The 18,414-nt window shown below is 37.0% G+C and overlaps 1 protein-coding gene across 1 annotated transcript in view; it reads right to left on the reverse strand.

Moving 5' to 3' along the window:
* The window catches only part of LOC121386920, a 64,773-nt gene extending 57,684 nt beyond the window's left edge, over window positions 1–7,089 (reverse strand). The window contains exons 1-2 of the mRNA XM_041517970.1: window positions 7,008–7,089; window positions 378–464 (exon numbers count right to left, since the gene is read on the reverse strand). Coding sequence (XP_041373904.1) covers window positions 378–429 — 52 coding nt within the window. The 5' untranslated portion in view covers window positions 430–464; window positions 7,008–7,089. The remainder of the gene's footprint in view (window positions 1–377; window positions 465–7,007) is intronic.
* Window positions 7,090–18,414: the final 11,325 nt, after the last annotated feature.

Below are 18,414 nucleotides of genomic sequence, written 5' to 3' on the forward strand. Positions count from 1 at the left end.
GCAATGCAACAATACCGAACAGGAAAGAATGACGAATCGCCTGCAGCCCCCGCACAATACCCAATACTGTTGATGTTGTGAGTGGCGTTTTATTGTCAACGATGAGCAAAATATCGTTCAGCACTGCTGCGCACAAAATTCGCGCAAACGGAAAATGGGTTACGCAAGGACAGTTTTGCGCGACCCTCACTGTGCAGCCCTGTGTTTCCATGGAAATAACACAAAAGTTATTTCAAATATTACACTCATGAATAATTACGACTCGATTTTTTTTTTCCATATGTGGGCATTTATGGTATTTAATTTTAATATATGCTAATTTAACTACAAATGTACAGCATAGTATGGATTTGCTAGTGTTACAACTGTATTATTACCATAAAACGACCACCAATAGAGGCACAGAAAAAACAAAATGGTTTTGTCCATCTTAATGAAAAGAAGTCGGCCGCATGTGTATTAACCTGAAAAGAAAAGAAGTTTGTTTTGTTTAACGACACCACTAGAGCACATTGATTTATTAACCATCGCTGAAAAGAAAAGTGAATTGAGAAAGTTAGAAACAATAATACATTAGTCGAGTGCAATCGATGCATAATAAATGATTGTAACAATTAATATAATTACTACCATCCAGGTGTCTTTTTAGATGAGGGGGGGGCAGGATTTACCTCAGTCGCTTGAGGACTCACCTGAGGTGTTTGTCGCAGGATCGAAACCTCATTGGTGGATACATTCAACTTATTAGGTTTTCTCATTCCAACCATTGGATCACAACTGGTCAAAGACTGTGGTATATTTTATCCTGTCTGTGGGAAAGTGCATATAAAAGATCCCTTATTGGGTCATTCTGTGTCAAATCACCCAATGGGTTAAACCCGACCATCTCAGATTTTTATGAAACTTGGTATACTTGTTGATTGGGATCCCACAGCACTAAATTTTAGGCCAATTGAAACAGTGGTGTGGGAGATACGGCCCCCCAAAGTTTCAGATTTTCGGCCAAAATGGGCGTGGCCGCCAACCTTTGAACCCTCAAATCTCAGGAACTACTGGGCCAATCTTTATAAAATTGTATTGTTGGAAAGACAATTTGACAAGGATTCCAAATCTGTCATTATTGTTCAAATTGGAGAATGTTGTGGTACACTGACCGTTTGACCTTTGTTATGACCTTGAAATTGACCTTGTGGATCACGTGACCTTGAGATGACCTTTCTTGAAATTTAATCTCCCACATGTTAACTAAAACATATAAAAGTTTCAGAGGTGTAATCTTTTTTGTTTAGCCACAATATAGATTTAAAAAATGCATACCTACACGGATGATTGATACAATGCATTACAATGTACATTTTCTACATGTATAGACTTCTCTGAGACCAAAAACTCATCCTTGGAGTCAAAATCCACCTGACATGTCTGAAGGAATGCCTGAAGTATATGAAAAGATGCCAAATGGCATGAGAGATTCTACACAATTAGGCCCAAAGGGTTAACAGGAAGTGTGGCTTCAGGCATATCAGATACTCCTTGAAATACCCTGGGGAAATCCCCATTGAGCACATGACAATTAGAAGTTTAAGACCATTGAGCACATGACAATTAGAAGTTTAAGACAAAGAAGTTTCTTGATCTGCATTTCTTTGACAATCTGAAGCTTTCAAGTTGGACACTATGTCAGATGTTGATATGTAAGTATTATGTTTTCTTCATAAAACCTATTAAGTCATTTTATCATGTCATATGGCCTTGCCAATGGTTTTGAACAAGGTTTCAATCAACTACAGTACAAACCAGTCTGAAACCAGGCTTCATCCAGTGATGTACTACATGATGTATTTGTACACCCAGTCTTCGGCACAGAGTGTGAATAAGGTCTACCTTGTCAATGATTAACTGATTTATACTTGAAAAGTTTGACCCAAATGCCCAAGGCTTGTGGGCCTTTGGCAATGATACATGTACTCTGCTGCCATTTTAGTTTTCTGACCTGCTTAACTTTACTGAAAGGGTTTCAGGGCTAAATTTAATTTTTAGGAAAGCATTGACTTTGTCCTGCAAGGTGATTTTGTGGAAAATTTCTCGTACGTTGTTCAGGATGAGATTCAGAGTTTCCACTGGGAAAATAAACAGGCTACCTTACATCCTTTTGTGGCATACTGCAGATTGGCTGATGGAACCCTCGAACACCGTACATTTGTGTAGTGAGTGACACTAGGAAGCACTCTGTAACTGTGTATGCTTTCTTGAGTGTTGTTATTCCATACCTTCAGACTGAGTTTCCTCATGTGAAAATGATCCATTATTTCACTGACAGCTGTGCTGGACAGTATAAAAATAAGAACAATTTTGTTAACCTGTGCCATCATGAAGAGGACTTTGGGTTGGAAGGTGAATGGAACTTTTTTGCGACAAGCCACGGCAAAAGTGGCTGTGATGGAATTGGGGGGACGGTGAAGAGGTTGCTGACAAAGGCCAGTTTGCAGTGTCCCTACACAGACCGAATCCTGACCAGGGAGGCTATCATGGACTTATTCATCAAGAGTATTACAGGTATTCACTTTTTCAACATCACACCAGAACACATAGCAAAGCATGAGTTGGAACTACAAGGGAGGTTTCAAGTGGCTAAAACAGTCACGGGAACACAGCAATTTTACCGGTTAGTTCCAATGTCTAAGTTAAAGATGCATGCCTACAAGCCTGCAGAGTGACCCACCAGAACTATTATCTGTCCAGGATTCTGAGGATGATATGACAGAATTACCAGAGGAGCCTCCCATTGAAGCCAAGAAGCAAAACTATGTTTGTTGTCTGTATGACAATGAGGCATGGGTTGGGCTAGTTGAGGACATATCAGAAGAGCATGGAGACTTCTTCATTCGTTTCATACACCCTCACGGACCTTCTAAGTTATTTCACTGGCCAAACGAAGAAGGGCAATTCCATATTGGAGAGCACTTGATGCCAAAAAATAATCTTGATAATTTAATGAAATAAATGATTGAAATCTATAGATTAATTACCCAACTTAACTAACAACAATAGTTTTCCCTAAAACAAGTTTTCTTTTTGTACTACACGCCACTGGCAAACATGTCATATTTTAAGTTTAAAAGTTGACAAAAATATGGGTAAATTAGGCCTATCTATATTCCCTGAATGTAAAGCAATATTCTGCATATTTCATTAGATTTGTAATGTCACTACCCTGACTCTCAAACACCAAATAGTTAGAAACAGTCAACAAAAAGCATAGAGACTGAAATATAATTCATAGAAAAATGTTTTGCCACTGTAACGTCAGTCACAAAAAAGTAAAAAATTTGTGTAGAAAAACAATCTGAGGGTATTCCAACATGTCATTCATAATTTTCTTGCTGCTTGCCAAGGCAAACCTTAAAAACATCCCATCAGTCCTTGATATTATATGAATGTAGCGTGAGAGTGGAATAAAATTGGTAACGTCAGTCACATGTAACGTCAGTCACGGGAAAGCAGGAGCTGTAACGTCAGTCACTTTTCAACCAGTGAGCTATAACTAGGTCTTACTGAATTCTTTCTACATATCCTTAACCCTTTCCCTAGATTTCCTCACATTTTAACTTAAACTTAATAAAAAGCATACACTACTGGTTCAAACAACGAGTAAACAAACTGAAATAGTAAAAAACTTCAGCAAAAATAGCCACCAAAAGTCGGCATTCACACTGTTTCTTCTTCTCCAGTTAGGCTAAACTATTGGGCAATAGACTGACCCCCCCCCCCCTCCCCCCCATAGGAGGCCTATTGTATTCTAAATAAGGTAAAACTTTCCGTATATATGAATATTCATGGTTTTTCTCCCACAATGCACAGTACTTTCTGATATCAGCAACTATAATGCTCCTTCCTTCGTCGAGGCAGCAAAGGATATGCCAAGCATAATAGTTACAGAACTGTCGACAACAGACATTGAATGGCGTAATAATTCCCTCAAGTTGAATGAGGTATTTGCTGATCAAAGGTATAACTCGGTTCTACCACGTCCGTGTTAAACAGGGCAAGGTTGAGACATTCACTCTTGACTAATGATGTTGCCAATTCTTCCGACAAGACAGATGTGATCGAAATACCTGCTCAACATGCTGAAGCGATGGAGGCACCAATTGCAATAGATGATTGGTGGGCTGTCGAATACGATGGTAAACTCTTCCCTGGAGTAGTCAAGAATATTCAGAACAATAACTTTGAGGTCTCTGTTGTGAAAAAAGTTGGTGCCTCATGGCAATGGCCATCCAAGGAGGATCAAATTTTCTATCACAAGTATCAAATGAAGAAGCTGCAACCTCCAGTCATGATCAATGCCAGAAATCACAGGGGTGCCACTTTCCTTGATTTTGATTAATTGGCGGATGGCAGTGGTACATATCATTCGCTAGTGAGCAATGTAACTTTGAAAATGTTTTCAATATAGTTTTAACTTAACATTGGAACTAATGCAAGACTTCTAATATGTCTAATGGCATGCCTCTGTTATGAATGAACTGTAAAATACTTACATATATCGAAATTGGGAACACTTTTCCAGTTACTGAATTAATTTTCAACTGTAACGTCAGTCACGGTAATGTCAGTCACACACTGTCAAGTGACTATTCTGTAATTATCCTAATTAATGCACTTGTGTTTTCAACTTTTTTGTCATGTTTAACTTTCAGTGTTAAATTGTCTTGTTCCCCAGGATGAACACTAATGTGTACCATGTTTTAAGTGAAGCTCCGTTTTGAAATTTTCACACCACTATTAGTTGTGCATCTGTAATGAAACTAGCTTGCAGCTACCACAAACAAGACAAACCTACTTATTACCTCTAACTTGTTGTAAAAGATGTATGTAATTGAAATGGTGGGCATTTCACCTCATTATATTAGTACAAATCCAATTATAAAACATTGAAGCATTCTGGACAAACTGTAACGTCAGTCGCGTAACGTCAGTCACATACAATTATGTAATCATTCTTTTAATGTTGTGGTTTTCCAATTTAGTAATGGTTTTTAGAAATGTAATTTCATATTGCCATGTTACCTAGGACAGAAACATTTGTTAACATTTCACGGTTTGAAGACAAATTTAAAATAAAGTTGACATAATTTTTTATCTGGTTTTTTCGTGTAACGTCAGTCACGCAAAGATGTTTCATCCCCATTCAACGATACAAAAGAATATGAATTTTTTTTTAATGTCACCAAGTAGACTTGGACCCCAGTATGCTTGATGCAAAATATAAAGAACTAGGAGGTAGAGGTTTGATAGCCACACCACTGGATATGACCTCCAACCTCTCTGAATGTAACATCAGTCACGGTGGAATTGTCCAGAAGACACTTGTTGGATTAGTGAAGGGGACATCTTCTGTATCATTGATACACCTTCTATTGCATCTTCTCGACGGATATACTCTCTGAGTAAAAAGGATGATGCTAGAATTGCAAGACTATGGGGGAAGTGGGTGACCGAATGATACTGTGACTGCTGAACTGGTGAGAAGGCAATGAAGGAAGTAGTTTGATATCATATGATCATAGCATGTAGGCCTACAATGTATTACTCAGTGTTCAAGAGAGACGGTGATTCCTAGCATCAGGAATTGGTCATTCGGGTTTACTTCAGTATAGCTAATCAGACGTTAATGGCAGAAAAGGTGTTATTTTCATGGACATGCAATTTTTGAATGTGTATTGCTGCTAAACAAAGAATATTACACCTCTGAAACTTTTGTATGTTTTAGTTAACATGTGGGAGATTAAATTATAAGAAAGGTCATTTCAAGGTCACATGATCCACACGGTCAATTTCATGGTCATAACAAAGGTCAAACGGTCAATGTACCCCAACATTCTCCAATCTGAACAATAATGGCAAATTGTCTTTCCAACAATACCAATTTTATGAAGATTGGCCCAGTAGTTCCTGAGATATTTAGTGCTGTGGGATCCCAATCAACAAGTATACCAAGTTTCATAAAAATCTGAGACGGTCGGGTTTAAAATATCAGTTTTTTTGGGTGATTTGACACGGAATGACCCTATTGCTGATGGGAAAATGTAGCAGGTTTCCTCTGATGACTAAGAATGAATGAATGTTAACAAGGTGAAGACTAACCAGTCAGAATTACCAAATGTTTGACAGACAATAGCCCATGTTCAATCAATGTGCTCTAGTGGTATCTTTAAGCAAAAACAAAAGCACCTGAAGCGAGCAATCAACAGACTGAGTTATATTCTACACCCTTACATGCGATTATTAAAGGACCCATTATTAGATGATATAAACATTTAAAATTACTGGTGAACAATACCTACTGAATTTGTACGCAAATCATTTATTATAATAATATAATTATATATGATGTTTGATATGACATATCATTAATATGTTTGATAAAAGTAAATGTGTTTTTAATAATAGTCATGTTGTGCAGAAAATGACTGGTTTTTTATAAAATTTAATTAGACCCTACAATTCTACATGGGAAACATGTTGCGTACATCATTTGGATTCATATATATAAAAAAAAAATATTTTTTAAAATTTTGTTGCGCTTAAGTTTTGCTCGGTTCATGTCAAAGAAACCAGTAATAACTTTTGTCCTATTCCCGTGCCCCACCCCATGGTCCGCAGGAAATTTTTACCGGATGGGACAGACTATCATCATTTCTGCCAGAAAGAAATTTTTGGGTATGGCGCTATGGAATTAAATGCAAACAGTACCCCAGAAAGAAAACGGGTTACGTTTAGGGTTAGGCATAAGAAAATCATAAGAATAATTTAATTTTGTCAGAAGGTTAACTTAATGAAAAAATTAAAAATAAAATGTCTGCAAAAAAGTGTGGGTATAGCGCCATAATCGTTTTACACTTTGGCATAAACCCAGACTATAAACTGAAAAGCTTTAATATTTGCAAAGCAAACGTAGAACTTTGATAACTTTCAAACTATTTAATAATTTAAAATGAAACCTATGTGGTGCTCAAATGCAGATGTTTGCCCTTTTTCCTTTCTAGTAAATTTTGCCGCGCTTGTTTCTTCTTTTTATTGTTTTACTTGTATTTTCTTTCTTTGCTACGTCTATATGCATTGAGTATTATAATATAACAAATCCCTTAGAACCAATCTATTTACTGCGTCAGTCCACGTAAGGCCTAAAAAAGGAGTTTCGACATTCCAGAAACAGTTCTGGTCAAAGATCAATATACATCTAAGAAATGGCTCGTTACGTTGAACAGGTTTTTTTATCGGAACCTCTGGAGCCCACTACCAATTTCGCACATTTTCCGAAAGATTGGTGTTGTAATTACGTCATCAATGTTTTGACCACGTGTTCTGTTACCTTGTGCAATACATATTGATAGCTAAAGAAGCATTGTCTGTCGTGTGTTCTGTATTGTGATTGGTTAATTACATTCTTTTTCCGGGATCAAATAGACAATAACACCCGGAAAGCTAATGACGTCATTAGAAAGTGACGTCATTAGCAATTGGAACAGGCGAAGTTGATGATTCAAGGGTCTACAGTTAGATTGTAGCCAGGTATTTTTTTCAAGAAATGCCAAATATACAGTTAGTTCTGTAGAAAAACGATTCAGTTTACAATGGACATGCAAATGCCCGCAAATGTTTCATTTTTGACCTAACGCCTAACGCCTTCGGTCAAAAATGACATTTGCGGGATCAAATAGACAATAACACCCGCAAATCTAAAAACTCCATATGGTTATCTCCTAATTAGCACTAACAGTCCGGGGGCTGGGTGGGGGGGGGGGGGTTGTGGGGGGAGTCATATGTACAATTATATGTCCCCTCGTTTTGACTCCTGATCCTAGTAGGGGATCCCTAGGAGAGTAAAAGAAACTTGGGTGGATATCGCAGATCAGGGGCAGAAGGGTTTATATATATATATATATATATATATATATATATATATATATATATATATATATATATATATATATATATATATATATATATATATATATATATATATATATATATATAGTAAAAGTTATATAGTGTTTAAAAGCATATAATTTAAAACCAGTAGAAATATTTTTAAAAACTCAGTCGGCCAGGCGCGGAAATATAAGAGGTGAAACCCGGTAGGTGGAGCAGGCCCCAAAAGAGGACAACGGTTGTATTTAATTATAATAATAGGATAATAGAAACAGATAATAAGTGTGACTTATGATATACAGTAGCTGAAACCTCAAGAGTATATTTAATTAAATAATAACACACAAAAATTAATAAAGGTATATTAACATCCACAAGAGTAAAGTCAAATATCCCTCCCAGTCTCATACACAAAGGCCAACAATAATCTATCCGTAGCCTCTTTAAAGTCCTTACTTGGATTTAAGAAATGTTTAGGATCAAAAGTAATATTATATTTAAAGAAGTAGGAACTTAATTTTTGTCTTTGTTTTGTGTAGGCGTTACAGTCAAGAAGATAATGTTTAACGTCTTCAGGGACGTTACACCTACTGTAATTGGCAGACTTTATTCTTCTGATTTTATATTTAGTACTATTAAGTCCAACAGAGACTCCCATTCTCAATCTTGCAATAATTTTGGTCGCTTTACGGTTAAAAGATGTCCGTCCCGGTGCACATAGGGAAATACTTAATCGTAGCCACCAGGATGTAACATCTCGCGAAATGCGATTTTAAGCTACGCCATTTTTCGTAAGCCACGCCCCATGTCACAAACGAGTCTGACATGTCTCCGCGGGAAATAAACATAAATATGAACGAGTAGGCCTAATTCCCTAGTAAATTATGTCAAATATAGATCTGTGCTGTTGTAACGAGCATTTAATAAAATATTAAGTAATACAAATCAGTTTTATAACTGAGCGTTTTTCAATGTCTATTTTTTTTTCTTCTAATCTGTACTTCCGATGTCTTGACGTACCTACGTAGTCCGATACACCTGCCGTCAACTCAGCAACTGAGTTTATGACAGATGTATTGGACTACAAACAACGATGTATAGTTAATCGTTTGTAAACGTGACACAATATTAACAATACGTGAATAATATAATATATCGCATAATTGTTTTTTGTTTTGTTTTTTTGTTTTTTTTAACGTCTGTATTTAAACATGAATATATAATCGTGGGTTAATTCATTATCTACCACCTACAGGTAAGGTGAGGGTTAAAATTTAATGACCCAACAACTGACCTAACAACTGACCTAACAATGTGGTACATACTATTTGGCTAATGTCAGGGCTTTAGATTGCATCAAAGCTGCACATGTACTATATATGCTGGGGTATATTTAGCAAAAATGATAAACTTCAGATTTCAATTTTATCAGGGTAGATTTTCCATTTTAATGTTAATTTCAGCTAAATAAATGCCTTCTTATGCAGACACTGAAAATTAAATATGAATATGATGGATTAATCCATTATTTAAATGATCAGGGTATATTTACAATTTGTTATTTGTAATTTTTCATTTTCTATTTTTGTAAAAGTGGGGCGGGATATAGCCCAGTGGATTAAGCACTCGCTTGATGTGAGGTAAGTCTGGGATAAATCCCTGTAGGTGAACTATTTCTCGTTCCAGCCAGTGCTCCACAACTGGTGTAACAAAGGCCGTGGTATGTACTATCTTGTCTGTGGGATGGTGCATATAAAAGATCCCTTCCTGTCTGACGCCATATAGCCAGAAATAAAAAGTGTTGAGTGCATCGTTAAATAAAACATTTCCTTCCTTTATTTTTGTAAAAATATACCGGGTATGTGAATAACCTTACTGTATGTTTCCTATCCGTGCTAGGAATAGTTGTAGGTAAATATACCGGGTATGTGAATAACCTTACTGTATGTTTCCTATCCGTGCTAGGAATAGTTGTAGGTAAATATACCGGGTATGTGAATAACCTTACTGTATGTTTCCTATCCGTGCTAGGAATAGTTGTAGGTAAATATACCGGGTATGTGAATAACCTTACTGTATGTTTCCTATCCGTGCTAGGAATAGTTGTAGGTAAATATACCGGGTATGTGAATAACCTTACTGTATGTTTCCTGTCCGTGCTAGGAATAGTTGTAGGTAAATATACCGGGTATGTGAATAACCTTACTGTATGTTTCCTGTCCGTGCTAGGAATAGTTGTAGGTAAATATACCGGGTATGTGAATAACCTTACTGTATGTTTCCTATCCGTGCTAGGAATAGTTGTAGGAAAATATACCGGGTATGTGAATAACCTTACTGTATGTTTCCTATCCGTGCTAGGAATAGTTGTAGGAAAATATACCGGGTATGTGAATAACCTTACTGTATGTTTCCTATCCGTGCTAGGAATAGTTGTAGGAAAATATACCGGGTATGTGAATAACCTTACTGTATGTTTCCTGTCCGTGCTAGGAATAGTTGTAGGAAAATATACCGGGTATGTGAATAACCTTACTGTATGTTTCCTGTCCGTGCTAGGAATAGTTGTAGGTAAATATACCGGGTATGTGAATAACCTTACTGTATGTTTCCTGTCTGTGCTAGGAATAGTTGTAGGTAAATATACCGGGTATGTGAATAACCTTACTGTATGTTTCCTGTCCGTGCTAGGAATAGTTGTAGGTAAATATACCGGGTATGTGAATAACCTTACTGTATGTTTCCTGTCCGTGCTAGGAATAGTTGTAGGTAAATATACCGGGTATGTGAATAACCTTACTGTATGTTTCCTATCCGTGCTAGGAATAGTTGTAGGTAAATATACCGGGTATGTGAATAACTTTACTGTATGTTTCCTATCCGTGCTAGGAATAGTTGTAGGTAAATATACCGGGTATGTGAATAACCTTACTGTATGTTTCCTATCCGTGCTAGGAATAGTTGTAGGTAAATATACCGGGTATGTGAATAACCTTACTGTATGTTTCCTATCCGTGCTAGGAATAGTTGTAGGTAAATATACCGGGTATGTGAATAACCTTACTGTATGTTTCCTATCACTGCTAGGAATAGTTGTAGGTAAATATACCGGGTATGTGAATAACCTTACTGTATGTTTCCTATCCGTGCTAGGAATAGTTGTAGGTAAATATACCGGGTATGTGAATAACCTTACTGTATGTTTCCTATCCGTGCTAGGAATAGTTGTAGGTAAATATACCGGGTATGTGAATAACCTTACTGTATGTTTCCTATCCGTGCTAGGAATAGTTGTAGGTAAATATACCGGGTATGTGAATAACCTTACTGTATGTTTCCTATCCGTGCTAGGAATAGTTGTAGGTAAATATACCGGGTATGTGAATAACCTTACTGTATGTTTCCTATCCGTGCTAGGAATAGTTGTAGGTAAATATACCGGGTATGTGAATAACCTTACTGTATGTTTCCTATCACTGCTAGGAATAGTTGTAGGTAAATATACCGGGTATGTGAATAACCTTACTGTATGTTTCCTATCCGTGCTAGGAATAGTTGTAGGTAAATATACCGGGTATGTGAATAACCTTACTGTATGTTTCCTATCCGTGCTAGGAATAGTTGTAGGTAAATATACCGGGTATGTGAATAACCTTACTGTATGTTTCCTATCCGTGCTAGGAATAGTTGTAGGTAAATATACCGGGTATGTGAATAACCTTACTGTATGTTTCCTATCCATGCTAGGAATAGTTGTAGGTAAATATACCGGGTATGTGAATAACCTTACTGTATGTTTCCTATCCGTGCTAGGAATAGTTGTAGGTAAATATACCGGGTATGTGAATAACCTTACTGTATGTTTCCTATCCGTGCTAGGAATAGTTGTAGGAAAATATACCGGGTATGTGAATAACCTTACTGTATGTTTCCTATCCGTGCTAGGAATAGTTATAGGTAAATATACCGGGTATGTGAATAACCTTACTATATGTTTCCTATCCGTGCTAGGAATAGTTGTAGGTAAATATACCGGGTATGTGAATAACCTTACTGTATGTTTCCTATCCGTGCTAGGAATAGTTGTAGGTAAATATACCGGGTATGTGAATAACCTTACTGTATGTTTCCTATCCATGCTAGGAATAGTTGTAGGTAAATATACCGGGTATGTGAATAACCTTACTGTATGTTTCCTATCCGTGCTAGGAATAGTTGTAGGTAAATATACCGGGTATGTGAATAACCTTACTGTATGTTTCCTATCCGTGCTAGGAATAGTTGTAGGAAAATATACCGGGTATGTGAATAACCTTACTGTATGTTTCCTATCCGTGCTAGGAATAGTTGTAGGTAAATATACCGGGTATGTGAATAACCTTACTGTATGTTTCCTATCCGTGCTAGGAATAGTTGTAGCAAATGAGACACTTAAGAATTTAATAGGCTGTATTTTAGAGTACCTTAACCACCAACAGTACAAGATCATCCACTGAGGGTACTTTTTCCTTAATATGGTATATTAATTTATGTATTTGTTAGCTATTGTATATTTCAGATAAGTAAACACTTTATGTAAACACTAATAATTAAATATGTATATCCATTATCTAACTAATAAGGGTAGATTTAAAATTATACCAAGTTATAAAAAAAATCTATTTTTATTATTACTATTTTTTAATATTTGTGAATAACCGTACTTTATGTTTACTATTAGTACAAGGGATAATTCTAGGAAAATGAGACTTAAAATTTTAATAGGGTGGATTTTATGGTACTGAACTACCAAGGGTAAAAGATCATCTACCGAAGATACTTTTCCCAAAATATGGTATATTAGTTTACTTATATATATTTCAGGTAAGTAAACACCTTCTTATATAAACACTAATAATTAAATATGTATATGATGGATTAATCCATTATCTAAATGATCAGGGTAGGTTTCCAAATTATAAGAAATTATTATTATTATGATTATGATTATTATTATTATTATTAAAAATATATGTGAATAACCTTACTGTATGTTTACTATTAGTGCTAGGGATAGTTTTAGGAAATTGAGACACTTAAGATTTCAATAGGGTAGATTTTACACTACCTAACTACCGACGGTACAATATCATCCACCAAGTGTAGGCCTACTTTTTCCTTAATATGGTATATTTATTTATGTATTTGTTAGCTATTGATTTCTCATTCCAGCACGACTGGCATATCAAAGGCTGTGGTATGTACTACCCTGTCTGTGAGATGGTGCATATAAAAGATCCCTGGCTGCTAATCGAAAAGAGTAGCCTATGAAGTGGCAACAGTGGGTTTCCTCTCTCTATATATCTGTGTAGTCCTTAACCATATGTCTGATGCCATATAACCGTAAATAAAATGTGTTGAGTGCATCGTTAAATAAAATATTTCTTTTCTTTGTTAGCTATTGTATATTTTATCTAAGTAAACACTTTCTTATGTAGACACTAATAATTAAATATGTATATGGTGGATTAATCCAATATCCAAATGACAAGGGTAGATTTCCAAATTATAAGAAATTACTATTATTATTATTTTTATTTTTTTTAAATTTAAAAAAACAATATATATATATATATATATATATATATATATATATATGAATAACCTTACTGTATGTTTACTATCAGTGCTAGGGATAGTTCTAAGAAAATGAGACACTTAAGATTTCAATAGGGTGGATTTTATAGTACCTAACTACCAGGGTTACAAGATAATCCACCGAGGGTACCTTTCCCAAAATATGGTATATATTAATTTACTTGTTTGTTAGTTAATGTATATTTCAGCTAAGTAAACACCTTCTTATATAGACACTAACGACTAAATAAGTATATGATGGATTAATCCATTATCTAAATGATCAGGGTAGATTTCCATATTATAAGAATTTTTTTTTTGTTTTATTATTATTATAATAAAAAAAAAATGTGAATAGGTTTATGGGTTTAACATGTCGGAGGCTTATAGATCAGTGCCTGTATTTGACAACCAGGAGGTAGATATGTTCTTCCAACTTTTTGAACGGGCCACTAAGCAGCTAAATTGGCCGCAGTCTAAGTGGACATTGTTAGCCGTGTTTATGTTTTAGGGGAAGGCTAGCGTAGCTTATAATTCAATGAGTGATGAGCGAGCTAGTCAGTACGACCTAGTTAAGTCTGCGGTTTTGAGGGCTTATGAATTACGACCTGAGGATTATCGTTTATGGTATAGCGAGTTGAAGAAAACGCAGGGTCAGTCTTATAGTGCGTTCGTGGCTAAGAAGGCAGGGATGTTTGATAAATGGGTGGTTTCTCATCAGGTAGAGTCATATACCGAGTTACGGGAGTTGTTGATCTTACAGGACATTAAAAATGGATTACCGGTTAGCTTATGTATTCATTTAGAGGATCGTGATATCAAAAAAATAGAGGCAGGCAGGCATAGTGGCAGATGATTACGTGTTAATACACAAAGCTCAGGCAGTACAGGGTAGCTCTATACAACAGGGTGATAAGAAGAAATTTCAGCCAGGTTTTTCCGGGAAGGTAACTATCAGGGAGAGTCATCTAGTTGGTCAGCTAGTCAGGCAAGGAATGCACCTGGTGGGCAAAGTAAGGATACGCCTGCATTATCAGCCAATGCACGAAATTTTTGTCCACATTGCAGTTACTGTAAAAAGGATAACCATCTTGTCGGGGACTGTTTTAAAAGGAAATGCGATAATGCGCAAGTGGTCGGTTTAGTGAGGTCAGCTCCGCTAGCGAGAGAGTTAATGGTTAGTCCTATGGAAGAGAGAGTAAACACGTATGGTTTGTGATGTGAAATAAGAGTTGTGTCCTAAGGCAATATCAATCTATCGAGATACAGGGTGTAACCTGTCGCTTATAACGTCAAAGTGTTTAGCTGGTATTGAAAATTCAGATACAGGACGTAGTTTGGCCTTAACCTCGGTTACTGGAGAAAATATGGTTGTACGGTTACATAACGTTTTCTTGTGTTCGAAGTTTGTGACGGGACCAGTCATTATGGGTGTTGTGAAGGACTTGCCTGTTGAAAACAGGAGTTTTGTTGGGTAATGATTTGACTAGTCAGTGTTGTCAGCCGAAATGTGACCAATTGTTAATTAAAGACAGCCCTTTACCCATAAAAGAGTGCGAGGTTGATGAGATTAGTTATCCTGCGTGTGTAATGACTAGGGCTATGGCCAGAAAGGTAGCACGAGACCCAGAGGAAAATTGTGATTTGTCTGATACGTGTGTGAGCCATGAAATTGGAGTGGATGAGGTTATCAGTAAAATGGTAGATACGTCAACTGAGGAACTAAATGTGGTGGAACCTGTTGACCTCCCGCAGAGGGTAAATGAACCAGTTGTGTTTGATAGAGGGGACTTACTTTGTAATAGACAAGAGTTAAGCCTAGAGCAGGGGGCTGATCCAAATTTGTTGGCAGCTCGTACTACATTGTTAACTGAGGGAGTATTAATGAATAAGAGAGTTAGAGATAGGATGTTGCCGGCGACCGAACTAGCTAGGAAGCATCTGAGCTATGCTCAGAGCAAAATAAAATCAGTGTTTGATAGGAAGGCTAGGAGTCGGGAATTTAAACCAGGGGATAAGGTGCTGCTGTACCTTCCCATTAAACGGGGTTCATTACATAACCGGTATTTCGGTCCCTATGTTGTGCACAAACGGGTTAATGAGACAGGGTATGTGATAAACACTCCTGATAGGGTTATGAAAAGTAGGTATTGTCACATCAATTTGCTAAAAGGTTATTTTGACAGACTGCCGATAGTTCCAGAGTTACCTGCCCAAATTGAGAGTCACTCAATTTCCTGTTATGACGTCAAGACTGCAGATATCAAATTAACCACAGCCAGATTCTAGCAGACTTGAGTCTGGACTTGCACCGTGACAGCCCCCAGCGAGCAGAGCTGACTAAGTCGATACAAGAAAATGTTTCCATTTGTCAGGACCTTCCAACGGTTACCAATACCTTAATCCAGCATTTGCACTTGGAACCCAATGCTACACCGATTCGACAGCATGCCTATCGGAGAAAATCTGTAAAACGTGCGACATTGAAAAAGAAGGAATCGAAGTTCCAGTGGTCAGACGAATGCGAGAAGTCATTCAACCGTCTCAAGCAGATGCTCTCCTTGTCTCCCGTGATGGCAGCACCAGACTACCGAATGCCTTTCAAGCTGGCTGTGGATGCCAGTGACGTGGGAGCTGGAGCTGTGCTGTTCCAAGAAGACGAAAATGGACTTGACCATCCTGTAAGTTTCTTCTCCAAAAAGTTTGACAAACACCAGGTGAACTATTCCACTATAGAGAAGGAAGCTTTGGCCATGGTACAGGCTCTGAAGCATTTTCAGATCTACGTGCAATCGGCATTGCATCAAGTGGTGGTCTTTACTGATCATAATCCGCTGACCTTCATTCACAGAATGAAAGCCACCAACCAGAGAGTTTTGAGATGGAGTCTTCTTCTGCAGGAATTCCCAATTACCACTGAACACATCAAGGGCACATCCAATGTAATCGCTGATGCCCTGTCCCGAAGTTGAACGTTGTGATAATGTGTTGACGTTCTTGATTTTTGTTTTTGTTTTTATATATTTTATTGTATACCAGGGACTCAGAGACTCAGTGTGATTACTGGTAGTCACCTTATTACTATGTGTTATAAATGCCCGGATGCGTAGGTTAATGCATATTTTTGTTTTTTTTAAATGTAGTATATTTCCCTATTCCTAGAGTAGACGAAATATTCTTTTTGAGGTGGGGGTGTGCGACGGTACATGCTCTTATCTTTTCGCCTGTGGCGATGTTAATTGTTTTAGAGGGCCGTGTGCGGCTGGGTTACGTAATACCCCCGCGCGACGGTGGTCGAGCTGTTCCCAATACACACCCAGACCAGTTGTGGAGGCCATGTCACCAGTGGTTACGTAATTCCTCCGCGAGTTCTGTTTTACGACCTTGTATTCCTAGCGGAATGGCGACAGTAAGTCTGGTCACCTACGAAAAAAAATGCCGTCTTGGTCGCTGTGGAAATATCCCATGATAGGAGGAGTACCGCGATGTGCCCCCAGACGATATTCGGCTTTTATAATAAATAGCTAGGATTTTAGATATATCGGGGAGAAACATTGGAAGTATCCAGAGGAAACGGACGTCGTCCACTGAACGATCTATATAAGTTCAGTCCGGACGTGGTAAATATATATTTCTGCTCTGTTGTATAACCTTGATGTGATTGATGTGACTTTAAATATTTTAATACTGTATTATACCAATATTATTTAGACAGTGTTTTCCGGTAATCTGACGAAGTAAATTGTAGGCTTCACTGTCTAATATTTTATATTAGTATTTGGTAATATAAAGCTTAGCCAGTCATCCTAGAGGACCTAGGTAAACTGTATGTTATTGTCTTTATTGTGATAGGTACCAGTATTAATTCTGTATTACAATGTTACTGAATGAGTAGTTAAGGTTTAATTAAAAATTAACCAGTTAGGAATAGAGTTGTAATTCCTTTATTAATTAAGTTCCCCTGGAAGCGTTTCTCAATTATAATACGTGTGGGTGTTGTGTCACGGTGAAGTGATTAGAATATTGTGTAAACTAGACACCTAGAGATTAACTAATTAAGTGATTAGTTCTGGGTTGTATTATTTGTTGTTGTTAATTAACTACTGCGGCAGTACATTTGTCAGCGTAGTATTAATACAGATTCCAAAGTGTATTGTGTTTTTGTTGTGTTTTCTAGTGAACTAAACGTGCTATAGTAACACAACTTTATATAAGATCTTATCTCTGATATACCTAGACTGCCCGACACAGAGAGATCTAATAGATATACAGTTAGGAGAGATATTTGGATAATCGTGTTTTATTTATTTACGGGTATTATAGGATTCCCGTCACAATAGCCAAATGCCAATTTGGGTTCAAAGTCTGCACAATTTGGTGCACATCAATAATCTACTGGGTGCCACCTGGGCACCCTTGAACAAAAATCCAACTGACGGACAAAATGGTGGTCAAATCAGGGAAATGGCTATAGCTTGCTTATAAATTGACAGAATGAATGAATGAATGAAGATTTAACGACACCCCAGCACGAAAAATACATCGGCTACTGGGTGTCAAACTATGGTAAATGTAAACCCAATGTGATGACCAACATCAGTATAAAAATTCAACAGTTAAATAAAAACACAGTGTAAAGGACTGTGTAAAAATACAAATAACACAAATATATATAATTAAAATTTTGAATAAAATTCAGTATTACGTAAAAATTGTAAAATAAGTTCTGGATGGAATCGAAATGATTAAGTAAGTGTGACCGATGCGGGCACGACACAAGACTATTTCATCCTTCCTGCACTGTCTATAGGAGGACTGCCACTCTCCCAAGACTGGCTTGATAACATGAAGCTTGTTCGC

The sequence above is a fragment of the Gigantopelta aegis genome, chromosome 12, assembly GCF_016097555.1.
Source record: "Gigantopelta aegis isolate Gae_Host chromosome 12, Gae_host_genome, whole genome shotgun sequence".
Taxonomy (NCBI): domain Eukaryota; kingdom Metazoa; phylum Mollusca; class Gastropoda; order Neomphalida; family Peltospiridae; genus Gigantopelta; species Gigantopelta aegis.